At 48.3% G+C, this 27,353-nt stretch overlaps 1 protein-coding gene and 1 non-coding gene across 5 annotated transcripts in view; one reads left to right on the forward strand and one right to left on the reverse strand.

The window, feature by feature from the left end:
* Positions 1–925: 925 nt before the first annotated feature.
* On the forward strand, positions 926–997 carry TRNAA-CGC (transfer RNA alanine (anticodon CGC)). The gene has a single exon. It is a non-coding gene; the product is annotated as a tRNA-Ala (tRNA).
* A 10,649-nt stretch (positions 998–11,646) lies between these two features.
* LOC149361578 (3-alpha-hydroxysteroid sulfotransferase-like) overlaps positions 11,647–27,353 on the reverse strand; it is a 167,380-nt gene continuing 151,673 nt past the window's right edge. For 3 of the 4 annotated variants that reach the window (XM_089572717.1, XM_089572718.1, XM_089572719.1), the window contains one exon: positions 25,178–26,335. In XM_089572717.1, coding sequence (XP_089428843.1) covers positions 25,324–26,335 — 1,012 coding nt within the window. In that variant the 3' untranslated portion in view covers positions 25,178–25,323. Of the gene's footprint in view, positions 12,415–25,177; positions 26,336–27,353 lie in introns of those variants that run through there. The other variant, XR_016288967.1, reaches the window with a different exon arrangement.

The raw sequence follows: 27,353 nt of genomic DNA on the forward strand, positions 1-27,353 counted from the left end.
TCCTACCGGTCAAAAGAGGTGGCCTTGGACTTTCCAACTTGTTTCTGAAACAAGTTGTCTCAAGATTTTTGTTTCTATGTGATCAAACCGATCCTTTGTTGCGCACAATGTTGCAGGTGCGCTTAGGAAATGTGTTACCGGAATTTGTTGTGTCCAGTTTCCCAGCCACGAATCGTGCTGTAACTGGGTTTTTACGTGAAGTTGTGGCTGCCTTTCACATTTTGAGCTCTCATTTTTCGACTGAATATCTGGCTGCTGTACCCAGGAAAAAAATGTACAAGGATTTGTTAGATATCTTTATACCTGTACCCTTATACCGATCCTTTTACTGCGGAGGCCCAGGCAAAGATGTGCTAAATCGAGTTAAGAAGATGCCGGTAAGACCGAACGTCAAATCCTTTTTCTTTAAATTACACTCGGGTACCCTCCCGGTGAAAACATGGCTAAACGATAAAGGCATTTTCGTACCATAGAACGTCGACTGCACACTGTGCAAAAAACCCGAGACCATCGAACATGTCTTTATCGACTGCTGGGACCCGGTTTTCCACTGGCATATCTTGCAAAGAACTTTAAAAAAAGAGCTACCTGTTACTCCATATGGCATCCGGTTCCTGCCTATAGAAAGTGGCGAAGTGCCATACGATATGTTTATGCTACTGGGCCTCCACAGCATCTGGAAAACTAGGATGGCGGCTAAGCACGCAGACGCAAATGTGAAACCAGTCAGGGAAAACTTTATAGAAAGTGTAGTTTCTCTGAGAGATGTTCTCCGCAGTCAACCTCAGCCACCGGACTGGGTGGCAGTTATGGACAAATTGATCGAAATGAAAATGTTTTAATCCGTCGCCTTAGCCAAAGTCTGGCTAGCGACTTTTTATGCCTGCGCATGTATTGTTTTCCGGCAAGAAAAAAAAAAAAAAAAGGGGGTGTAGCTCAGTGGTAGAGCGCTCGCTTCGCATTTGAGAGGCCCCGGGTTCAAACCTTGGCACCTCCAATGCTCTGAAGCATTTTCATTTTTTTTTATTCTCTGATTCAAACATATACGGAACGGATCCACGCCGATTAGTGCTGAAATGTTCGCTCTCGTTTGTAGGTAGCTTACGACTGTTGGGAATGAAAGTTGCGCCGCTGCTGAGGGCAACAGAGCAATCTCTGATAGTGACAGTGCCGTGATGCCATGCGAAGAAGCCTTGTTTGTCGTGAAATGCCGATCGTACGTGCAAAAGGTATGATTGCAATAAAAATGGGCGCACGAGGTGTACAGGGGGCTCTAGAAAATATTGACCAGTTCCACCCTTTGCATTTCTCAACTTCCTCCTGCAGTTCCGTCGATTGATTTCTCCAGCATGGATCGCTGTCTCTATAGAATCCAAGTGGAGCTCCGAGGTAACTGACGGGGGTCATGACAAAGCTAACACTGGCGAAAGTGCCAGAGTTCACAGGCCAGTCGCCATGCCAGAATCCCAAGCATTTTACCTAGTTAACTGAGCTTCCGCCTCCAACACAAAAATTTCTTCCTGTTTCTACAACTTGTGTGTTGTAATCTGTAGAAAAAACCGCGACATCATCAGCACTTTCACTACTGCTTGTTCTAGTTTGAAACCTCGTATTTGCCCATGATTCAAGATGCTTAGTCAAAATGATTCTGAATACAAACTAGGAGGGAAGAGAAGGGGCAGCCCTGGCGTACTGATCGCTGTACTTCAATTCTCTCTCCCACGGATTTGTTTACTATCAGCCGGGTTGTGCAGGCATCATAAGCCATTCCCACTCCCTCTTTAATAACATACCTGACATCAACATGGTCTAGTATACAGAGAAGAACATCATTGGGCACTTTATCTAAAGCCATCTAAAAATCAATATGGAGCTTTGCTACTCCATCTCGTGCAGAATCGCAACATTCTAGGATACTACGAGCGACGTGAATAATAGTGAAAATGGAACTGCTTTTTCTGTGCATGTTTGGTGGTCTCCCACAATTTCCTTCATCACGGTTTGTAGTCTTTTAGGTAGTACTTTCGTCAAAATCTTGTAATCAACATTGGTGAGACTTATTGGTCGGTACGATTTGACACTACGTAGCTTATTCATGTCCTCTGTCTTTGGAATTAAAACTGTGTGGGTTGAAGCAAAGGATGGAGGCAGCGCTTTGAGTTCATACGCTTCGTGAAAGACCACTTGGAAAACTGGCGACCGCAGTCTTACATGTTTTGTGAAAGGGTGCGCTAATCCCTTCTGGCCCCGGCGACTTCCCGGGATTTGGGTTTTCATTTGCACTGTTCACTTCTTGCAGCGTGATAGGCTGTTCCAAGCATTGTTTTATCGTCTCATCGAGCCGCGCCAGTAAGGTTATGCCGGTATCAGTTATGCGGTATAATTTTCTGACCATTGTTTGTTTCAATGGAGTATAAGGATCGTTAAGAAGCGGAATAGTTTTTCGTGGGAAATGTAGACGCATTTTATAACCAAACTTTAAAAGAAGAAATATCAAAAATAGAACCAAGTAGAAACATGATTATATGGCAGCAGTGGGAGCTCACTAAAGAAACTTTGAAAGTAAAAGCAATAGAAAGAACTACGTCTATACATCATGAGGCGAAACAACAGGAAACAGAGCTAAAGGCACTGCTTCAGAAGATGCTAAAACAAGAATGCCGAGCGCCTCGTAAATGGATAGAGGACATAAGAAAAACCAAACAAAAGCTAGAGCTAATCGAAGAAAAATGTGATCGGGGAGCGCTGGTGAGGGCAAACGCAGGAGAGACAGCTGCAGGGGAAGTGCCAACGACACGAGCGCTTGGTTTAGAAAAAACCCGCGCCGAAAGAAACCCCATTAACGAAATCGAATGGAGAGGTGTTTTAACAACGAAGATCGATCACATCAAAGCAGCCTTTTTTGAGCATTATCCGGTGCTCTTCGCATCGCATCTGGTAGATTATCACATTAAGGAGGTGTTCCTAGCTGTGATACCGCGTCTTGACGGCGAAACAAAAGAGATCGGAGCAGGACATCACTGAAGCGAAGTGGACGAAGCAATCGACACTTTAAACCCTAGGTAAGTCGACTTGACCGGACGGGTTCAGCGCGGCATTCTACAAAGAATTTAAACATGTAATTTCCCCGGTCTTGAATGTAATCTCTAATGAAGCCTTTAAAGTAAAAGCACTGCCACTGTCCTATGTATCGTCCACTGTGCTGGTTCCCAAAACGGACGACATAGATTACGTCTGGTTACAGCACACCGACCAATAGCACTGACTAACGTCGAGTGCAAAATTTTCATAAAGGTTTTGGCGCGAAGGTTGCAGACCGTGATTCATTACTTGGTTGGCCCCCGTGACACGTGCGAAATTAAAGGGCGATCCATTTTTTCCAATATTCACGTAACGCACAGTGTCTTAGAATGCTGTGATGACACTAATGGTCAGGTAGCTATTGCCACGTATCATTGTAGTGTTTGTTCGTTCACGCTCAAGGCTGCAGGAAAGGGTTGTTATCACTTTTGTTCGTGGCGCGAGAAGCGACCAGACTAATCTCGATTGATCGCAGCCATGAAGGGCTGCATCTAGGTTTTTCTAGATTACTGTAGATGATCTTGTCCTGTTATCTGGAAGTTTCCTTGCCGCCTTTAAATTGAGCGATGCCGCGAGCGGCGGAAATTCGTAGTTCGACGACCGCCGAGCACGCCTGTTGCTTACGCCGCCGCCGAGTGATTCAGTTCTTTTGAGGGCGCAAGTCAGCCCAAATAAAGAGCTTCGGTTTAAAGTCTTTGTTGCTGTCTTCCTGAACGCTGGACTGCCGTCACTAAAACGTGACATCTGGTGGAGGTGCTGGGTAGCCTCCCATGTTCCGGACACCCCCTACAAGTCGTGACGCCAGCCCTTTGAGTCATCTACCGCAGGACCTGAGTCCAGTCCACCGCGCAAGCCGACGCCTGCAAGGGGACGAACCTGAGTTCGGGATTCTGCCGGACCCTACTCGGAAGCGAAAACCAGCAGCAACATCTACCATGAGCTTGCCCCAGACGATGACGCCAATCATTCTCCAGCAGCCCCGGGTGCCACCAACCTTCGACGCCTCGCCTGGCGCCGACCCCGAAGAATGGCTGGAGCAGTTCGACCGAGTGGCTGTCTTTAACAACTGGGACGATGCCATGAAATTTAAGTACGTCTTCTTTGCCCTGGAGGGACCAGCAAGAGTCTGGTTTGAGAATGAGGAAGCCAGCCTCGCGAATTGGGCAACCTTCAAGGAACAGCTTCTGAAGACCTTCACAAACGTCGTGCGAAAGGAGAGAGCCCAGCAGCTGCTACAGTCTCGCATACAACACCCAAACGAGACCGTTGCAGTGTATACTGAGGAGATGAAGCGTCTCTTCCGGCGTGCCGACATGAACATGAAGGAAGAAGAGAAGGTGAAGTTGCTTATGCGAGGAGTTAAAGAACAACTCTTTGCCGGCCTCGTCCGCAACCCACCGAAAACCGTCACGGAATTCGTAGAAGAGGCATCCACAATGGAAAAAACCCTTGACGCCCGAGCCCGCCAATATGACCGCCAGCAGCGCGTCTTCTCAGCAAACTGCCTGGACACCGTTAACAACGATAACTTGCGGGAGGTTATCCGTCAAGTTGTGCGAGAAGAGCTCCAACGATTGCTGCCAACGGGAACGCAGCCGCAACTTTCATCGCTCACTGACGTCATCCGGGACGAGGTTCAACAGGCCTTGGGTGTGACGCCGACACCCACGAAGCCACTGCAGCCCCCAGCGATGACTTACGCCGCAGCTGTGCGCCGCCCTGCCCCTCGACGCCAGGACTCAAGCCCCTATCGCCCTCAGCCAGCTGCGTTGGTCCGCCGCCCACTCGCCCCAACCCGCCCGTCCTACGAGCGACGCGCGCAGCCGAGGAAATGCGACGAGTGGAGAACTCCCGACCAGCGCCGCCCACTATGCTTCCACTGTGGCGAAGCCGGTCACGTCCTCCGGCACTGCCCATACAGACGACTGGGCATCCGAGGGTTCTCTTACGACGCTCCACGACCCCGACCAGGGCAGCGACCAGCCGAAATCGAGGAGTTTTTGCGCCGGGAAGAATGCTCACCGCCCAGCCGCCTATCACGTTCCCCGTCGCCTTCGTCTCCGCGCTTTGGCTACGCAGTGCGTGGACGCTCCCCCAGCCCCCGAAGGTTAAACTGAATAAAGCAGCCTCTGGAGGTGAGGTTGCTTCCGAGCGCAAGCACAAAGATCCTCCATCGACGAAAACCCAAGTCCATGCCTCAGCTACGACGACAACTACGACGACAACACCGACGACAACACCGACGACAACAACGACGACAACACCGACGACAGCACCGACAACGACGACAACGACAACGCGGCCAGACTTGAAACTTTTACCGCTGCCCAGTGAAGTAACGTCGGAGTACGCCCACCGCAGCCTTACTACTCGACGAAGCCGAGATCGGACACCGAAGACAACGTACAATACGAGAACGCGAACAAGTGACCTTGAAGTTACGGTCGACGGTCACGCGGTTACTGCCTTGGTCGACACTGGAGCTGACTACTCTGTCATGAGTGGCCCACTCGCTGTCCGACTCAGGAAGGTAACAACAACTTGGGATGGCCCGCTGATCCGCACCGCAGGTGGCAACCTGATTACGCCGTCAGGACGCTGCACCGCGAGAGTTAGTGTAAACGGGAGAACCTATGCGACAACCTTCCTGATCCTACAGCAATGCTCGCGAGACGTGATTTTGGGAATGGACTTCCTGAATGAACATCGAGCGATCATCGACCTTCGATCTAAGTCGATCAAGCTTTCCACGGAAAAAGCCATACCTGCTGCGACGAGCGCGACTCATCACGTTGCCTTAAACGTCCTCGATGAAGCATTGAGCGTGCCGCCCCGATCAAGTGTTCTCGTCGGCATAGGTACTGGAGACATCGAAAATGCCGAAGGCGTTATCGAGGGGAACACCCAGTTACTCCTGGATCGAGGATTGGGCGTCGCGAGGGGAGTCGCCGAAATCCGAAATGGCCAAGCCCAGGTGTTGCTAACCAACTTCACGGAAGAATACCGGCATCTAAACAAAGGTACGACGATCGCTTTCCTCGACGAGCTGGCAGACATCAGAGGCGTATTTGCCCTACCCGACCAACCCGCAGAACCATCTCACCAAGGCCATCAACCCACGTTCGACATCAACCCGGCATTACCCCGAAGCAGACAAGACCAAATACGCAGTCTTCTTCAAAGGTACACCGATTGCTTCTCATCAGCATCGAATGTGCGACGAACCCGGCTTGCCAAGCACCGCATTGTCACAGACGAACACGCACGACCACTGCGACAGAGCCCCTACCGCGTATCGCCGCTAGAACGCCAAGCTATCCGCAAGCAAGTTGAGGAAATGCTTCGTGACGACGTCATACAGCCATCGAGGAGCCCCTGGGCAGCACCGGTCGTTCTAGTGAAAAAGAAAGACGGCAACCTTCGCTTTTGCGTCGATTACCGCCGCCTGAACAACATTACGAAGAAGGATGTCTACCCCCTCCCCCGCATCGACGATACACTGGACCGGCTGTGCCACGCTAAGTACTTCTCATCGATGGACCTGAAGAGCGGCTACTGGCAAATTGAAGTCGACGAAAGAGATCGCGAGAAGACTGCGTTCATCACGCCAGACGGACTCTTCGAGTTCAAGGTGATGCCATTCGGCCTCTGCTCTGCCCCAGCGACGTTCCAGCGAGTAATGGATACGGTGCTCGCAGGCTTGAAGTGGCAGATTTGCCTAGTCTACTTAGATGACGTTGTTGTCTTCTCCTCAAGCTTTGAAGACCACCTCAGAAGGCTTCGGATAGTGCTGGAAACGATCAAGTCTTCAGGCCTGACACTGAAACCAGAGAAGTGCCACTTCGCCTACGAGGAACTGCTGTTCCTTGGTCACGTCGTAAGCAAGGATGGAGTTCGCCCAGACCCCCAGAAGACGGCTGCGATCGCAGAGTTTCCACAGCCTAATGACAAGAAGGCTATACGCAGATTCCTTGGATTGTGCGCTTATTACCGACGATTCGTCAAGAACTTTGCGCGCATCGCTGAACCTTTGACTCAACTTACCAAGGCTGACGTGCCTTTTAAATGGGAAAGGCCACAAGAGGAAGCTTTCAACGAGCTGAAGCGCCGCTTACAGTCCCCTCCTGTGCTCGGGCACTTTGATGAAAATGCCGAAACCGAAGTTCATACCGATGCAAGCGGGGTGGGCTTAGGAGCGGTCCTCGTTCAGAAAAATGGCAGACATGAGAAAGTTATCGCGTACGCTAGCCGTTCACTGTCGAGAGCCGAAGCCAACTATTCGACGACAGAGAAAGAATGTCTCGCCATTATTTGGGCCACGTCCAAATTTCGCCCCTACCTATACGGACGACCATTCAAGGTTGTGAGCGATCACCATGCTCTGTGCTGGCTGGCCAATTTGAAAGATCCCTCCGGCCGCCTTGCTCGTTGGAGCCTGCGTCTTCAAGAATTCGACATAACTGTAGTCTACAAATCTGGCCGCAAGCATTCCGATGCAGACTGCTTGTCACGAGCTCCTGTCGACGCAGCACCCGAAGAGGAAGACGACGACGCATTCTTAGGACCGGTAAGCGCCAGCAGTTTCGCGCAGCAGCAGCACTCGGATCCTGACTTGCAAAGCCTAGTTGATTATCTGAAAGGCAAGACCGCATCGCCTCCCCGAGGGTTCAAGCGGCAACTGTCGTCCTTCGTCCTTCACAATAATGTCCTCCTGAAGAAGAACTTCGCGCCGAACAGGACAGTGCATCTTCTTGTCGTGCCCAAAAATCTCAGGCAAGAAATTATGCAGGCATGCCATGATGAGCCGACTGCAGGACATCTCGGGATTGCTCGCACGTTGCACCGCATCCAGGAGAAGTACTATTGGCCACGGCTAGCTACCGACGTTTCCCATTACGTGAAAACGTGCCGTGAGTGTCAGCGACGCAAAACGCCTCCGACTAGACCAGCCGGACTCCTGAACCCCATACCACCGCCAACTAAGCCCTTTCAGCAAATAGGGATGGACCTCCTCGGCCCCTTTCCGACCTCTTCATCAGGAAACAAGTGGATCATCGTGGCCACCGACTACATGACCCGCTACGCAGAAGCAAAAGCGTTGCCTAATGGTACCGCAACAGAAGTCGCAAAATTTTTTGTCGAACAAATTCTCCTGCGACACGGCGCCCCGGAAGTGCTCATCACAGACAGAGGAACGGCGTTTACAGCGGAGCTGACGCAAGCCATTTTAAACTACAGCCAGACAAGCCATCGGAGAACCACTGCCTATCATCCACAAACCAACGGACTCACAGAGCGTCTGAACAAGACCATCGCAGACATGCTCTCCATGTACATCGACGCCGAACACAAGACGTGGGACTCCATTCTGCCCTACGTGATCTTCGCTTATAATACTGCCGTCCAGGAGACAACCAGGTTTACCCCATTCCAGCTGGTATACGGCAGGAAGCCCACGACAACACTCGACGCAATGCTCCCGCACGTTTCCGACGAAGACAACCTCGACGTCGCCGCCTACCTTCATCGCGCCGAGGAAGCCCGAAGACTTGCGCGGCTTCGCATTCAAGACCAGCAGCACACCGACGCCCGACGCTACAATCTGCGCCGACGAGACACGCATTACAAGCCAGGTGATCGTGTTTGGATATGGACGCCAGTTCGCCGCCGTGGATTGAGTGAAAAGTTGCTGCGACGCTACTTTGGCCCGTACAAGGTTCTCCGTCGCATCGGCGACCTCGACTACGAAGTCATCCCCGACGGCACGACAGCATCTCAGCGACGCCGCCCACGCCCGGAAGTCGTACATGTCGTACGCCTGAAGCCATATTATGAACGCTGAAGGACTCGAAGTTTCATTCTCCGTGTTTATTTTCATTTTAAAGCATCGAGACGATGCTTCTTTGGAAGGGGGGTAATGCCACGTATCATTGTAGTGTTTGTTCGTTCACGCTCAAGGCTGCAGGAAAGGGTTGTTATCACTTTTGTTCGTGGCGCGAGAAGCGACCAGACTAATCTCGATTGATCGCAGCCATGAAGGGCTGCATCTAGGTTTTTCTAGATTACTGTAGATGATCTTGTCCTGTTATCTGGAAGTTTCCTTGCCGCCTTTAAATTGAGCGATGCCGCGAGCGGCGGAAATTCGTAGTTCGACGACCGCCGAGCACGCCTGTTGCTTACGCCGCCGCCGAGTGATTCAGTTCTTTTGAGGGCGCAAGTCAGCCCAAATAAAGAGCTTCGGTTTAAAGTCTTTGTTGCTGTCTTCCTGAACGCTGGACTGCCGTCACTAAAACGTGACACTATTCTCCAAATCGATCAAGAAACGGCATTTGACTGCGTCACCCATGAACTTTTGTTTGGTGTATTAGGCCACGTGAATGTCGGTTCTGTTATCCGCGAGGGTGGGGCCCTGGCATACCGGAACTGCACGACAGGATTGATTGTTAACAAGAGTTTGGGGGCCCCCATTAGCGTGCAATGTTCGGTGCGCCAGGGCTGCCCCCTTAGCCCCCTTTCATTTTGTATTTATGTAGAAAAACTTTGTTTGAAAGTACTGAAAAACAGGAGCATTAATGGATTCAGTTTACAAGCAGCTGAAGTAAAGGTCCTGGCGTACGCAGATGACATTGTTGTGTTTGTGGTTGAAGAGAGAGGCATAAGCGAGGCTGTTAAATGTGTACGCGAATTCAGCCAAGTTACATGGAGCGGGGATAATTGGTCGAAGCGCCTCGGGTTTTGGCATTGAAGGTGGCCATCTACGCCTCAGCGGTTCGCCGGTGTTCCTTGGACAACGACACCAGATAAGTACTTGGGCGTTCCGCTCGATGCTTACCGAGACAGTGAACAGTATTGGAAAGGACAGGTCAAAGAGCTATGGGAGAGTGCGGATAAGTGGAAAGGAACAACCTGGTCGTTTTTTGCCAGAGCAACTGTTTGCAACTTGTTCTTTATCAGCAGGCTCTGGTATGTAAAGCAGGTGTTGCACTGTTCACGGTTACCATATAAAAGGTACACAGGATTTTTGCCGCTTTATCTGTTCGTCCGAATGGGAGCGCCGCAGCCGTACCAACCTGTTCCGACGGGTACAAGACGGAGGGCTGGGATTGGGCCATTTGTTTTTGCGGCAGCTGAGCAATCGTTTTTTTGTTTCTTCGCGACACAAGAGAACCTTTCTTGCGCACCGTATGCCAAGTTAGGTTGCGGCACCTGCTGCCGGAGTACGTAGTCGCACCTGCTGAGGTTTACGATAGGATCAGTGGTTTGTGCCGGGAAATCGCAGCGAGTGCAAGATTCCTTTCCACGCGGTTCTCAAATGATTTTGTGTCAACTGTGAAACGGAAGAAACTGTACCGAGCTTTGTGCGACATAGTTTTCCAAGTGCCCTTGTACAGGGCCGTGTGCAGGGGAGGCCCAGGCAGAGGTGTTTTAAAAAGGGTGGAGAAAATGCAGGCGCCACCAGAAGTAAAAACCTTTTATTTTATATTTACACACCGAGGCGCTACAGGTTAAAAGTTTTTAGAGGGAAAGGATTTCTTTTTAACGTGCGGAACTAACTGCTTTTGCATTGCTGGGAAGGGGTTTATTTTTGGGATATTTTACAAAGGACCATAAAGAAAGAGCTACTACTTGACGCGCAGGGAATTCGTTATTTCGGCACTGATAATGACGGTGAGGTACCATTTGATCTCATAATGCTCTTGCGTCTCCACTGTATATGGAGTTCAAGAAAGGCAGGCTATCATTGTGGTACAGATGCACCACCTGCCCGGATTTACTTTCGGGAAAGAATGGACTGGTTTCTTGCCATCCAGCAAGCCGCTGCGGAGCCTCCCGAGTGAATCTCAAGACTAGAGCGAATGTGTATGCAAAAGGAATTTTGATCTGAGGACGCCAGACTCCTGATGACTGACCACGTCAGTGTCGTATGTACAGTCGTCAGCACGCTTAACACGAACAACGGAAAGCGTGGCCGGGACCGGCTTGGACTGACGCCAGCGCCGCGAAGTGTTGCGCTCTGTTGCAGAGATAATATCTCGGTATGGTTGCCGTGGATGACGATAGCTGGAGCGCAGCTCGATTTGACTACTCACCTTGTTCTTTGACTTGTATCGAGCCTGCGCGGTGAGTGCGCTCACTTGACTGTATCGCGACTTTTCCCTTCTGGCCGCGGGCGCGGAAAACACGTTACGGTTTGCTTATCTTCAAAAAGCGTTCAAGTGGCGGCTTCAGACCGCTCGAGCGCTTTTCCAGGTCGGCCTCAAAGCCGGTGACAGAAATAAAGATTCGGAAAAGCAGAGCAAACGTGGGTTTGTGGCGTTTGTAAGGATTGGAGAATAAATTTTCAAATTCGGTGGCATCGTTGCGCACGCTCTTCATTTCTCATATTCTAGGACAGAGTGCATCGCTGTGATCTGACAGGTTAGTGTCCGGCTTCCAGTTTCGCCCACGCTGCACTGGAGATCTAGTGCGGGTGCGTACGAGCTGCTCGTGTCATGAGCAAAAAAGGCACGTCGATGCAATTGAAACTAAGATTTTAATCTCTGGTTATTAGCGAGAAGCGCCAACAAAACCAAAACGAGCCGAGTTTGAGCACAAGCACAAAATAGGAACCAGAGGGTGCTGTTGCAGCCTAGTTGGTTGAACATTATTAACAGGGAACAGCGCCCGTCCTGTGCTTGCGCTGTTCCCTAAAAAGATAGGAACAAACCAGTCCTGGTTTCAACGAGAAATAAAGGATGGAGAACTTGTCGGAAGCAAAAAGAGGAAAAAATAAAGAAAATAAAACATGGTACAAAGATAATTCTGCCTAACTGACCATCTAGTAGCGCGTATTCCCGCCATGTGTGCTCTTCACTGCGTCCATTCGCTCAGGCAGCGAATTGTAAAGCGCATTAACCGCACCTCTACTAGCCCGCAAGAGCTCCCAGTGTTCTTTTAGGGCGATCCAGAACTGATCCGCCGTTGTGCAACTCGAATCCAAGAGCTTCGAAAGGTTCAATTTCTTCATGCCCCAAACATTTTCAGTTATGCTTAGATCGAGGCTACGGCTGGGCCACTCAAGCTGCATGATCGCTTGGCGATCTAGGAACTCCTGTGAAACTCGTGCAGTGTGCATGGGGCGCGATCGTGGTGAGACCAGAAGAATCCCTCCGGGAAGTGCCCAACCAGCACGTAGGGCATGAGCACAGCTCGAATGTGTCCACGTAGGAGTCCGCTGTCATAAGGCCTGGAATTCTGTGAATGGGTCCCAGGCCCTGGTGGCTGACCACACCCCAAACGTTCACGGCTGTGCGTCCACTTGTGGGCACGTCCCAGACGTACCGGTCATCGTAACTGAAAAATAAAAAAAATGGCAATGGTTTAGCTCTGGTTTAACCTGGAGGATTGCGAAAGCAACGAAGAGAGAGGGATGGAGAGGCCCGGGCACGCTAGCAATGCGCCGTTACAGCGCATGCGCAACTGGCGAGCACGGCGGGGGCACCTCTGTGATGGCTATGTGATACTCCGACGTTCTCGGCGCGCGAAAGCGCGGCGGTTGTGGTTGGACACGTCACGTTGGCGGGGCTGCTCCGGGCTGAAATTCGGCCCCCTGTACTGCAGCCGCGGCAACGCGAGACAGCGCTCGGCGACAAGCGGCGCGCATGCACACAAATCCATTCGTCCGGCCTGCTGCATACAAATAGCGGCTACGCGCTCAGCAGACGACGCGCGCGGTGGATTTTCAGGTCGCGGCTTCGACGCGCCCGGCGCAGAATAAGCACATGTCCATTTCGACGCCAGCACCGTCACAGCGCGCCGAAGCCGCCGATGACGTCGGTGGTCAAGCAGCGTCGGAGTATAGATGGTCTCGCTTTGGCCAACGTGACGTGGAAGTGCCGCGCGCGCGCGTTACGTCGGAGCATACCACAGCCCGAGTCACCCGCGCAGCGACGGCGGCGGCGCACCAGCTGTGCGCCGTCCTCGCGCATGCTCAGTATGGCCTGTTACACTACCCTCTATTTCTTTCAGTTCGGCCATTTGGCTGTAGGTATTTTGTGCTTCTTTCCTAGTTTAGTCCACTCAAACTAAAACTTTGCTTTCTGTATTGCAGGTGGAATCTACAATGAGTGCCGCTCTGTGCCTTGTAAGCAGGAGGCGGTGTTAATGGAGCCATGAACGTTTCTTTTCAGATGACTAGCGTTGGCCTTATTATGTACTGAACCTCAAGTGTGGAGAGGAAAACGTCGTCTTGTATTTCTGCAGAGGTGAGCCATCATGGCGAATCTACCAGTGGGAAAGACAAGACGAGAATGGAGACATCACAGTCGCTGAGTCCCGACCAAAGTTTATTGAAGTCAATAGGGAATACATGAAGAAGCCAAGCAACACTAAAACCACACAATGACAAATAAGCGTACATGACAACATGAGTCAAAAATTGCCCTGAACATTCCCCTGATCGAGATAGTCCAACTCGTTGTGTGTTAACGTGATAGGAAACGCGCTTGCACACTCGTCACCGAGTCGTAAGGTGTGTCTAGCCTCAATAATCTCCCATTTAATCTTCTCTGAATTTACTGCAAAAATGCATGCTGCCAAAAGGAAAGGGTAGCAGCCTTCACATCCCTCGCAATATACAGCCAAGTTAGAACCCCTACCCTCTTGTGCCCCTGTAATCTTGCATTGACACACCTTACACTTTGACCTATATAGACCTGACCACAAGATACAGTATCTGATATCATGTTCATTTTAAAAGGTACATATACATATCTGTCCACATGTTTACTTTTCTCGAGCCACATTCACAGAATTATTCTTAACAATTTCACATATCTTAAACAACTTATTAGGGGCCAAGAAAATCGCTTTTCTATCATACTTTCTGGCCGCATTTTTCGAATTGTGCAACAATCTATGTACGTACGGTAACACAACCGGTCTTTTGGCATCTCGCTGGCTGGCCCCGGCGTGATTGCGCCGGTCGCCGTGAAAAGCTTTCGGTTTCTTTAACAATTTATTATATGCTCTTGCAGTAACATGGTTAGTAAATCCTGCGTTCATTAACCTAAAATGTGCTCTTGGAAACTAGTCGTCATGTTGTGAAAGCATGACTTCATCAATTCTGAGCCCGGGCTTGACAGTGCAGTGCTATCTTTCACTAGCTTGGAATAGCCAACCTGTATCCAAGTAGCAGCTTAACACTACTGGGTGAATATCACCAGCGCACATGGTGTGTGCAGATGATCAAGGTAAGGTCTAGAAACCGCAGATCTTTTTGGGGCGACATTTGCTCCAAGGTAAATCTAAGACAAAAGCCTTGCTAATTAAACAACTTGAAAATATGTTCAGGTCCCAAACTATCAGAACCTTTGTAAAAGACCAGAAAATCATCAACATAGGAAAAGATTTTTTCCCGCAGTCCATGCAAGTTTTTGACGATCATTCTATCCACCCTGCTTAAAATATCTCAGCAAAAGGCCAATCTTCGAACCACTACATATACACAATTTTTGAACACATACCACACTACAATACTCTGCAACCATGCTCTTAAAATAAATGCTATTCATTTGCATGCTCTTCAGATAAATTTCAGAAAAGGGTTCTTGCAAATTTTTGTCAGGTTATTTGCAAAAGCATCAGTTTACTTCTCGTCTTGAAGGTCCGTTTCTTGTACTCAATTCGCAGCGTGGTTGAATATCTGAAGAATGGCAATCCAGCGGATTGTCTAGCGGTTAGTGTCGATGTAGAACTATCTTATTCCATCCCGTATGAGGACCTCATGAAAAGCTTGTGAATGTGTATATCGGAGGACAATGATGAGCTCGTGTTTAGCAACAGGTGTGTAACAGTCTTTTCTTTTTAGACTTACCTCCTTTTATTTGAAGAGCATGTTTGTGGAGTATGGCAGTGCAGCATATGTTCAAAGTCTAGCATACAGGGTCTGTTCTGAAAGTAGTAGGACTGTATTTTTCCTGGGCGAACTGGCCTACGAGAGACGGTCTGCGCATGCAGTATCGTTGAAGGTGGATATTGTGAATGCTTTGGAAAACCGGCAGTCGGCTCTCGGCCGTTCAAGAGAGCAGGTCGCTTGTAATGTGAACCCCTGTCGGAACGTCTCCTCACGCAGAATCATGGAGCGCTTACTGGATCAGCGATACGCAATCAAATTTTGTGTAAATCTAGGTAAAATTGGCAAAGAGACTCTCGACATGATTAAGGAGGGCTACGGTGACGCTGCCATGGGTAGATCAGGTGTTTTTTGATTGGGACAAGCTGTTCCGAGAAGGTAAAAAAAAGAGTGGAAGACGACCGCTCCGGACGCCCTTCGATCAGCAAGACCAACGAAAATGTGCAGCGAGTGAAGCATTTACCGAACAGTGACCGTAGGATGAGTATCAGAATGATTGCTGATGACTTCTGCATTCCTCAAACCCAAGTTTTTTAGATCGTGACGCAAAACTTAGCCATGAGGAAAGTGTGCGCGAAGTTGGTATCGGGAGTGTTGTCAGTGGAGCAAAAGGCCAACTAGAAAGCGGTCTGCCAGGATCTTCTTCATCATGTGAATGGGGACCCCGAATTTTTGCCCAGCACAAGCCGGCAACGCTGCCTCAGCCCTCCTACAGCCCCGACTTGGCCCCGCCAGAATTTTTTGTATTCCCTAGAATAAAATCGCCGCTCAAGGGGAAACATCACGGATCGGTAGAGGCGGTTCAACAGGCCGTGACGAGGGAGCTAAACAGCATTCCAGTCCAGGCGTTCCTGGAGGCGTACGAAAACTGGAAAACTCATTAGCAGCAGCGTGTAGGTGCGGAAGGGTGCTACTTTGAAAAATTCTAACCGTTTGTACTATTCTAATGAATAAATTGTATTAAAAAAAATGAGTCCTACTACTTTCAGAACAGACCCTGTATGTATCGATTGAATGACCCTGTGCTAAGTAATATTCTCTTAAGCAGGGTGGACGGAGTGATTTCCAAGAACTTGCATGGGCTGGGGGAAAAAACTTTCACTACGTATGATTTTCTGGTCTTTTACAAAAGGTTGCGATAGTGTGGGACCTGTACATATTGTCAAGCTGTTTAAGGAGCAAGGCCTTTCTTTGTCTTAGATTTTTCTTGGAGGAAATGTCCCATCAAAAAGAGCTGCGGTTTCTGGGCTTTACCTTGATGTTCTGCACATGCCATGTATGCTGCCGATATTCACCCAGGAGTGTTAAGCAGCTACTTCACTATTGGCTGAACCAGTGAAAGTGAAAGATAGCATTGTGTCATCTAGGCTAGGCTCGGTATTGATGAAGTGATGCTTTCACAGCATGACAAGTGGTCTTTAAGAGCAGATTTTAAGACTTACGAAAGCATTATTCCCTAACCATGCTATTGCAGGAGTGTGTGATAAATTGTTAAAGCTGAGCATATAAGATTGATCAAGTTGGTCAGACATGCTAAAGGTAAGAATGGCACATAATCATGTAATGGGAACATCAGGAGAGCACACACACATTAGTGCCAACCTTGAAGCGGATACAGAATCCAAGAGCGTGTGCTTGACATTCAGAGTTGGCAGTCAAGGATCGGACTCATTCAATCTTGAATGTTCAAATCAGTGTTTTCTCAGTTCCTTGACTGTCAGTGATGATTGTCAAGCATGCGCTCTTGGATTCTGTATCTGCTGCAAGGTTGGCACGTGTGCGTGTGCTTGCTGTCCTGCTGTCCTTATTACTTGATGCTGCGCCATTCTTCCCTTTAGCATGTTAAAGCTAAAACCCCTTCACAGGGATTGGCAGTATACGGCCGGGGTCAGCCATCGGGATGCCAAAAGATCGACTGTGTTACTGTACATACGTAGATTGTCGCACAATTTGAAAAATGTGGTCAGAAGGTATGACGCAAAAACGGTGCTCTTGGCCCCCAATAAGTTGTCTACAATCTGTAAGATAGTTAAGAACAATTTTGTGAATTTGGTCCGGGAAAAGCATTTGTGCCTTGTAAAATGTTTGTGGTGTATCGGATACCGTTATCTTGGGGTTGGGTTTATGTTTGTCAAACTCGAAGGTGTGTGAATGTAAGACTACGGGAGCACAAGAGGTATTGGGATATTGGTAGGGGTTCTAACTTATCTGTACATCGCAAGGAATGGGAAGGCTGCTAGCCATTCCTTTTGGCAACACTCATTTTGGCGATACATTCGGAGCAGATTAACCGGAAAATTATCGAGGCTAGACACATCTTCTGACTCGGTGACAAATCTGTGAGTGTGCTGTCCATAGCGTTAATATGCAACGAGTTGGACTATCTAGATGTGAAGAAAGTTAAGGGTGATCTTTTACTCATGTTGTGGTATAGCTTACCTGTAACTGTGTGGCTTGTGGTGTTGTTTGGCTTTTCTATGTACTCCCTGTTCACTTCAATAACCTTCAGTTGCGAGTCAGCGCCTGTTTTGTCTTCTTTCTTGTCATTGTCTCGTGCTGGTACGTTCGCGTACTTGCCGATTAGATTCACTTGTAGAGGCTTGTGAAAAAAAAAACCAAAGGAATTTTCTTTCCTTGGTCTGGAATGGAAGGTTAAATTTTTTTTCGCATAGCTAGATGTTTGCAGCACGAAATTCCATTCTGAAAGGTGAAACCCACTAAATTGTACATTTTGTGTGCAAGGGTACTGATGCTTGCATGAAACTGAAAACATTCATCCAGGCTATCTGGCTAGCTTCCTTCTTCCTTGTGCCCAGATTTTTTTAAACAATACTTTGTCACATTTATTTTGATCAGAATTTCTAACATGTTAATTGCACCACATTTTGTGATCATATACAACAATATTCAAAGCATGATGATCATTGATGTGGTTTAGTCTAGGGTAGAATGATGAGAAGTACCTAGTATATAGTAAAATTTATTATTACTAGTCTAACATAAACAAAATTGCTCTGTTTTTTAGAGGAAAATTTTGCTACCAGAGGGTTGGAGCGGCATGGCATGATGAAGACTTGGACAGTGTGCATTCCAAAGTACCTGTATTCATGTCGGCACGAGAACTTGCGCACAGTGCTTCAAACAGTTGGAGAGTACCTTGGTGCTGTGCTTCTGCTTAAATAGATAGGTAGATATTTTAAATGTGCCTGAACAGCCAGTTGGCCTAAACGAGTGCACACTAAGTCAATACAAACACCATGATGTGAACAGACATAATACAGAAAAATGATCACAAATACGATGATGATAATAGTAAAGAAAAACAAGCATAATGAAATGAACAATGAAAACAGAAAATTAGGAAAATATTTGTGTTATAAAAAGTTGAATTGTATTATTTGGAAATGAGTCATTGGTGAAATGGCATGCATGTCAGGATGAAATCTATCATAGCATTTGGTGGTTTTTCCCTGAGGCACACGAGATTGCAGTGACATCAATAACTGCTCACACTCAATAAAGCCGAGCACAAGTTTATGTAGAAAATGCATGTCACGCGTGAGTCACCTGTCATAAAGAGTAGACATGCCAAGTCCTGCTAGAAGAAAGTCGTAGTCTTAGAAACGACGGCGCTCAATATATCTATCACAAAGGATGCGTACAATCTTCTGCTGAACATTTTGGATTCCATTGCGAGAGGTCACACAGGCACTAATCCAAGCTACTGATGCAAACTGGAGACGTGGCCTCACGAGAGCACAGTAGCCAAATTATGTTTTTAATCTGAATAAGAGTGTGTATCTGAAAATTTGAGCAGAAATTGAGTAGCACTTAGATATTCTTGCATGAAATACCAATGTACACTTATCTGCTGAATATAGTAAGCATGGCTTGCGACGTGAGTGCCTCCGATGTATGAAACAAATGGCCAGGTTACTGCATGACATGTGGAGCAACCCAGTGTAGCACATTCAGGCTTCATGGAGTGGGGAATGAAGGCAGTTATTAATTTAAGAATAGAAAACACAGGACCAGGAAGCTGACAGAACACACTGACACTCGGTGCATGAAGGGCATTATGGAGTTGGAGTTGCCTGTCATGTCGTGCAAGATGGAGGTCGCACAGACAGATGTTAAACATGAGTCGATGCAGACACCTCCTGTCATTACGTAGCACTCACTGCAGAACTCAACAAGCAAGAAGCAAAGGTAGCAGCTGAGCATGGCCAGACTCTTGTGCTTTCCTCTGCAAGCAATCTGAAAGCGCACTTAGAAATCTTTCATGCTTTCGCTCGACATATACATCATCGCTGCATGTGTCGAGGAAAAGTACATACCCTTGATGTCAAGTGACAGAGCGCTCACAGGGCCCAGTTACAGCTCACTGAGGTGTTCGGATACATCTACAGGGCACCTCATGGGAGATTCTTGGCTTCAGAGCACTCAATCTACAGGGTGCCTCATGAGAAATTCTTAGGCTTCAGAACGCTCAGCCCTTGCAGAAATTGTTTCAAAGTTTGTTGCCACATGGACCTCTTCGTAATAATGACCCTAAAAGGGGAGTCTTCCTTTAGTGTCACAAAAAAGGTCTAGGACATGGGTCTTTTTTGCTCCTCCATTAGAACCAAAATGTTTGCAAGCGAGATCTTTCAAAGCTATGTAATGATTTCACGACATGTCAAAGAGAAGACTGAAGCTGTGCGAAGGAATACCAGCAACAGCCCCCCCCCCCCCCCCCCCCGCGGTGGCTCAGTGGTTACGGCGCTCGGCTGCTGACCCAAAAGACGCGGGTCGGCCGCGACGGCCGAATTTCGATGGCGGCGAAATTCTAGAGGCCCGTGTGCTGTGCGATGTCAATGCACGTTAAAGAACCCCAGGTGGCCGAAATTTCCGGAGCCCTTCACTACGGTGTCCCTCATAGCCTGAGTTGCTTTGGTACGTTAAACCCCAATAACCAAACCAAACCAAGCAATACCAGTATCAAACACATCACAGCTGTTGAAGAAGCTGAAAGATTCATGCCTTCATCCTTTTTCTACATCAGACACATGACGACACTTCGTCTTTCTGGGCCATCTTTTTAAAAAGGTTAACATGGCAGCGGCCTTCGGTTAAATTTCTGCAAAGAGCCCTTTGTGGAAACTTGAGCATCTGTTCCTCGTGAGGCACACTGCAGAGATGTTTGAATACATTAGTGAGCTGCAACCGGCACCTGTGACTGCATTTTCATTGACATCAGTGATTAGTGCATTTTCTTGTGCATGCTGAGATAATGGAAACTATGACTGAAAGCATAAGATTTCGGGGAAGTATGCTTCCTGATTGGTTGTGGGCAAGTGCTGGGTAACCACCAATCCAATGGGTACAAGCTTTCTCCTCACGTGGTGCTCGTCTTCTTTAGGGTGAAATGTCTGCCAAATGGTTCGTTGCCCCACCTTGAGATGAAGAAAATACCTTGTACCATGGTGCTCTTTGGCCTCAGATGCCCTCGCGCCATAAAAAATCACAATCATCATCATGCTTGTGGGCAATTGTCCGGCCTTTTTCAGATGTTACCAATGTTCCTTGCTCGCTAAGTTGTGCATTGAGTACTATGTAATGAAAGGCACCTGCATCGAATTGTATTTGGCACCCATCTTCAGCTACTTTCTATTTGCACAAAATGGTAGACAACCGTAAAGACTTTTATGCACACAGTAGTGTCCGCGTAAGCGCATTTTGTCTGCTTTTTCCTGGCCCTATGGTTTTTACTGTTTACTGTTATGAGAAATGAATTCTAGGCAATGATTCATATTGGCTTGGTTCTCAGTGCTTTTACAAGCATCTACGAAAGCCAATTGTTCAATAGTGGATGGTTCAGATATATTTGTGAAATTTTTAATTGGTGTTGTGTGGCTACTAAACGAGCATTTTTTTATCTTTTCAGATGAATCCGACAGCAATGTTTAGAGGTACAGGGTGTGCAATTTGTCATGAAAATAAAACGTATTTACTTGTACTCACCCAAACACTAACCACTCTTTCATTCTAAGCTGCATTCTTTGTACGTGTGCAATACATAATATGCATGAGTCTTGTACATAATACTTATTTCCTCGGCCTCTGGACTGCTATATATGCAGTGAACATTTTGCGCAGAAGCTATACACAAATGAATGTGCATGTACTACTGAAAGTACTATCGAAAGCAAAAATAACAGACCTCTGCCAGCGCATTCCGATCCGTGCCAAACTGCATGCGAGCGCCGCTTGACGAAGCACTCCAGATGCTGAAACGAGCACAGTGGCACGCAATGCGCAGCGCTCCTCGAGATGGGTGCACGCCACTGCGCTGGTCTCGGCACTAGGAGCGCTTCATCAGGCGGCGCTCGCATGCAGTTTGGCGCTGATTGGCACGCGCTGGCAGGGGTCAGTTATTTTTGCTTTCGATAGTACATAATTAAAATGCAGATTATTTCCGTTCTAGATCAGATGACTTCCAAGTGAACGGAGAAAGTATGCATACACATTACGGGACCTTTTATAAGAACATAACAGAAGCATTCGTTGCAAAAAAAAAACGATTTCATTCTCGTGCATACTATAGCGTAACTTTCCGTTACCAAGAATGTGACAACCGTCAGACGAAGTCGTTCTATTCATGTGGCGGAAAACCCTCCGGCAACGCATTACCAGCGGGTTTCTCTGTACTGTGGAGCATGTTTTTTTTACAGTGTTGCTCCGTCTGTAAAAACGACGTATTCCTAGTCGTCCGCCGCCCAGTCTTCGTGTTCTTGAGCGAACTGGAGTCGCTGGTGTCGATGCGACGCTTCCAACACTGGCTTCCCTGCTGCGACCCGGCTTTGCATGCCCGCTTCACGCAGTGTTCCGCGCACAGTGTCCGTGCTAACTTGTAGCCCAAGCTCATCGCGTTTTTGGCGCGCTGTCAGGAAGGGGTCGTTGACTGAAGCAGCTGCAATGCGGAGATCTTCTGGGGTTGTTGCCTGCTACGGAATAGGGCATGCAGCATCATCTATCCGTTGTTCGTCTCTGAATTCCCGGACAACCAGGTTCACCGTGGAAACTGGCCGCCCAACTGTAGCAGCTATTTGTCGCAGCGACATTGGGCGGGACATGCAAACTATAGCGAGGAGCTCTTCCCTCGACACTCTTCGCGGCATCTTTAGCGCGCACTGCTTAGATGCATGGCTTTATATAACCCTGGTCTAGCGTCATCCCAACCTATCGTAAATTTCATTGGCTGTCGCCGCGCCTATATCGGCGTTAGCGCGTTCATGCTGTCTCATCTGGCTAGCTGCCTGAAAACGGTCCACTTCAGGCTTCCTTATCGGTTCATGGTGTCCTATAATCAATCACTAGGCCTCTTGGCATGAAATTACCCGAACCGTAACCCGTGGTTTGTGCCTTTGATGATATTCCTACACGAGCAACGCCATTTTACAGTATACCTTCATGATATCAAGCTTCGCGCAAAATCAAGCGCCATGTATGCCATATCATAGTCACTTCGTAAAGATCGCATCAAGAGTGCCCGGATAGGAGACACGCGGCAACAGTTCACTTGGTTCACAGACTATTTCAGATAGCAATATATTTTGAGCCAACCGGTATCCTTCATCGGCTTATACCATTGGACTTGCTGCATCTCTGGTCAAAGGCTTCCTAGTTTGCATAATAGTGCCGCTGTGGCAATCAATGGTTTTTGTGCTCAGCTGCTGGCTCAGGAGCCCCGGGTTATATCCAGGTCGTGGCGGTCCTATTTTGGTGGATGCGAAATGCTATACGCCCGTCTCCTGTGCGTTGCCAGCGCACGTCAAAGAACTGCAGGTATGAGAAATTATCCGCTGCCTTCCAATGCGGCGGCCACAGCCTGAGTCGCTTTGGTGCGGCATCTATAGCCTGAGTCGCTTTCGGACATTAAATATCGTAAAACCAAACCAACTTTTCCTAATGAGTCATTTTTATTCCAAGGGATGGTCTACCTAGCGCTTCTCGCTAATAACCAGTCATTAAAATTTTAGTTTGAACTGCAACGACGTGTCTTTCTTGCTCATGACAAGAGCAGCTCGTACGCACCTGCACTGGTCTCCAGTGCAGCGTGGGCGAAACTAGAAGCCAGACATTAACCTGAGAGAGCACAGCGACGCACTCTGTCCTAGAATATAAAGAATGAAGAGCCTGCGCAACGATGCCACCGGATTTGAAAATTTATTATCCAATTTTTACAGATACCACAAACCCACGTTTGCTCTGTTTTTCCGAATCTTAATTGCTTTCGATCACCGGCTTTGAGGCCGGTCTGAAAAGCGCTCGAGTGGTGTGAAGCCAGGCCACTTTAGCGCTTTTTGGAGATAAGCAAACCGCAACGTGTTTTCCGCGCCCGCGTAAGCCGCGGCTAGTACAGAAAAGTCGCGAAACAGTCAAGTGAGCGAACTCACCCCGCCGGCTAGATACAAGTCAGAGAACAAGATGAGTAGTCAAATCGAGCTGCGCTGCATCTGTTGTCAGCGACCGCAAACATACCGACATATCTCGGTAACAGCGCGTAACACTTCACGGCGCTGGCGTCAGTCCAAGCCGCTCCCGGCTACGCTTTCCTTTCGTCGTGTTAAGCGTGCTGACAACTGTACGTAGCGTTGTTTGTTGAGCGTTTCTTGGTTAAATGTTATGTGACAAAGCCAGGGAATAAATAAATAAAAAGTCTAGCTCAGCGCTCGCGTCGCATCTGACAGGCCCCGGGTTCAAACCCCGGCGCCTTCGTGGCTGTAAATCATGTTCATTTTTTTTACTCTTTGTTTCAAAGGTACACGGAACTGATCCACGCCGATTAGTGCTGAAAGGCTCGCTCTTGTGTCTAGGAAGCATACGATTGGAGAGAATAAAAGTTGCGCCGCTGATGAGGGCAACAGTGTCCTGTAGTGACAGTGCCGTGATGCGATGCAAAAAGCCTTGTTTGTCGTGGGTTGGCAGCGCATACTCGCAAAAGGTTTTCAGTAAGGGCCTGACAAGGTGTCAGAAGTGCAGTACTTTTAACATCTGTAATTGGTTTGGTTTATTGGGGTTTAACGTCCCAAAGTGACTCGGGCTAAGAGAGACGCCGTAGTGAAGGGCTCCGAAAATTTGGACCACCTGGGGTTTCTTAACGTGCACTGACATCGCACAGCACACGGGCTTTTAGAATTTCGCCTCCATCGAAATTTGACGCCCGCGGCCGTGGATCGAACCCGCGTCTTTCGGGTCAGACGCCGAGCGCCATAACTCAGCCACCGCGACGGCCATCTGTAATTGGAGAAAATCGTTTTACGATCTATAAATATGGCTTTGGATGTGGTTTGAAAGTACTGAAGCAGACATGCCTTATATTGCTGCACTTTTAAAAGCAACACGCTCTGTATAAGTCCCTTGATGCTTAGGCTAATGTCAAACCCTGATGCCCCGTTAGGCCCGAAAAGAAGAAAATCTATTTGAACGCAAGTAAAACTCCTACTTAAGAGCTTTAAGTTCGGTGCTCCCCATTTTGTCGCCTTGTTCGGCGCAGGTTAACAGTGGCCGTACTTGCAAATTCAAATACATACCATCAAGCGCAAAAAAGGCAAGGGGCCTAGCAATAAACCTGGTTGATGTCGCTTGGCATTGAGTGTTGAAGCGCACAATGCCGCACGGCAACTGGCGGTGCATGACCAATTGAAAACAGCAAATAAGTTTGTTTTTTTTTGCACTGAATACAAATTTTCCTAGGCTTTGCGTGAAAAAAATCCAGCATTCAGAAAATTGCCTGCCTTAGCTAGACTTGTAATAGTTCCTGCTCTCTGGTTGCGGAGAAAGAAGTGGCTCCCTGTAGCGACTACAAAACTTTCAGTCCCAGGTGCACTCTCGGGTGAAATAGATTTTCGATTTATTTTTGGCACAGGTTGGGCTGCAGGGAGAAGAATTTACTCTCGTAATTTTGTTATTGCCTCTCGCTGACGATATTTCTAATGGTGCTACCCCGCGTGGTTATTGAGATTAGTCAGCGAAGTACGAATGTGAAATACACTTTAATATATTAATTTTTTTCGGGAGAGGGGTGCGGGTCTACTTGAATTTAAAAGAGAAATTTTTGTCTAGAAGCCTGTACTGAGACTGCCGGGAAAGGGCATCTTGCACAACACCAAGAGGAATGGACGCAAGTAGCGCGAGACGCTCAGTAAGGGTGAGAGAACGAGACAACGCGAGTTTCCAACAACTTTATTCCCTGCTTCCGGCCCAAGTGGTCTGAGCAGTGTATGCTCACTTCATAAATATGTTCCTGTAATTTCAGGTTCTTCCTTAAGATCCCGGGTATGTAATGGAAGACCGACTGTCAGCCGTCATCCTTGCGACGCTGCGAGTGCTTCTTCTCGAATATCCTTCCATAGTTCCATAAACGAGGCATCTGCACCCCTGTCCTGAATCTTCGCCTCCAATCGGCACAGTTGCTCAGGCGAGAAATAAGACTTCCAGTCGCCCGGCTTGCCGCTCCGCACCAGAGAGTATCGACGTTGGTCTCCTTCGTATGCAGATTTGCTTGGCACTGTGGTCTCTGTTCTGCGAGTCATCCAAGCTGGATCTATTGATTGAAGATCCAACACCAGGACATTCTTCATGTATTCTGCGGTTGACCATTTAAGCAGCGTGTTAAGTAAGTCGTTGTCTTCTTCGAGGCATCTGCCGTAGTAATCTCCGAGGAAGTACGCAATCTTGACGACCGCCTTTCTAGTCTCCTTCTTAAGTTGTTCGTACGTCAAGAACAGCACATTCGGCTCGTTCCTCAGTGCATAACCGGAGGCAACGTGGTCGAAGTAGTCACCGTACCCGAAGTCTCCGCGCATAAATGCGTCGAAGAAGTCCTCGAAAGAACCGTCGCGGAAATTGAACATACTCAACGTTGTCACCATGTGGTAGAAGGAGACGCACGAGTCCCACGGGTTCCGAGCCACGTATACATACTTGGCTTCGGGGTTCATTGTGTCTCTGGTTAACGGCTCGTGAGTTGTGAAGAGCCTAATGGGTAGAGGGGACTGCCAGCCCTCGGTATCCATGCGGCCGATGAAGCGAACGTAGCGCACGAAGTCTTCATGCTTAGGCACAGGCTCTCCCTTTTTGAGGATCAATTCCATGATATACATAACCCAGTGTGTGCCCGCTTTCGGGTAAGTACACTGCACCAAGTCATTATTTTGTGCCCGGAATTTCAGACTCTCCCTGAAGACGTCCGGATCCAAGCCTGGGCATCGAGGGACGCCGTCAATAATCTGACAGTACGGCTTCTTTGGTGCCATGATTTTAGCTGACCAGAGAAAAGCAGCTGAATCCACCAGCTTATGCCTTGATTTCACCAGCCTGGAAAAAAAAAAAAAAGGCAAGAGGAATTTATTCAGAAAGATTCGCTGACAACGTTACTAACATAACGCTGACAGGGTAAGAATACTGTCAACATTTGCCGTCCCCGCCCTACTCATACCTTCTTGCAACCTCCGGCTGCATTCTGTTCACGCCGACTGGCATAGCAGCACTGAACTGTTTCATGCCCCTTGGAACAAATCAAATCCTGTCGCCCACGTCTGATCCGGGATCTACGAGCTTGTTCGTAGAATAGCCGACCAGATTTTACATCTTCATAATACCTTAATGCGGCCATTTGTTAATTGGCAACTCCGCTCCCCCAGAGTTGTGCCTTAGAAGAATTCACTGAGCATGCTTTAGTCGCCAGCCTCCGTTTCGTCGTCTCAAGCAGCAGTCGGAAGAGGACATGTGTAGATAAGTGTCGGATTACGAACGCAGCAACAACAAATTCGCGGTGTGCAATGCGTTCACCTCCCACTTAGGCCATGAGTGTTTCGAAAGTGTTCCAATGGGGTGGAAAACTTCAGGGCGAGTTGGTGGTGACGCATTTTCGAAAAACAGGTAGAGAAACAAAAGTAAGAACTCTGCGACTGCGCTTGCTTGAAACTAATTTTTATTTAACGGAAGACAAAATCTATACTCCGTCAGGTGCGAAGGCGTCTGAGAAACCTCGAACACAAACAAAAAATCGAGAACGTACAATGGAAAAAATGGTTAAATGATTCCCCTAAACATTTGAACAACACTGTTCCCACTTCGGGTTATTTATCAATTCTCTCTCGCCCTACCATAAGCTAGCTGTGCCGTTTAGCTCAGTTGGTAGCGCAACTGCTCCGGTGTAGCGGTGGTCCCGGGTATGAAACAAGGACCAGGACGAATTTTTTTTAACTGCAAGTTTCTGCGCAGGCTGTATAGCTTTCCTTCGTAGCCGTATGGCTGTGAATAGGTGCCAGTGTGTAATTGCTCTCTTATTACAACCAAAGAAATGAGGCCACACCTGTGCCCCACTTGATAT

Source organism: Amblyomma mixtum, chromosome 2 (assembly GCF_055824585.1).
Source record: "Amblyomma mixtum isolate Tamu chromosome 2, ASM5582458v1, whole genome shotgun sequence".
In the NCBI taxonomy this organism is placed as follows: Eukaryota; Metazoa; Arthropoda; class Arachnida; order Ixodida; family Ixodidae; genus Amblyomma; species Amblyomma mixtum.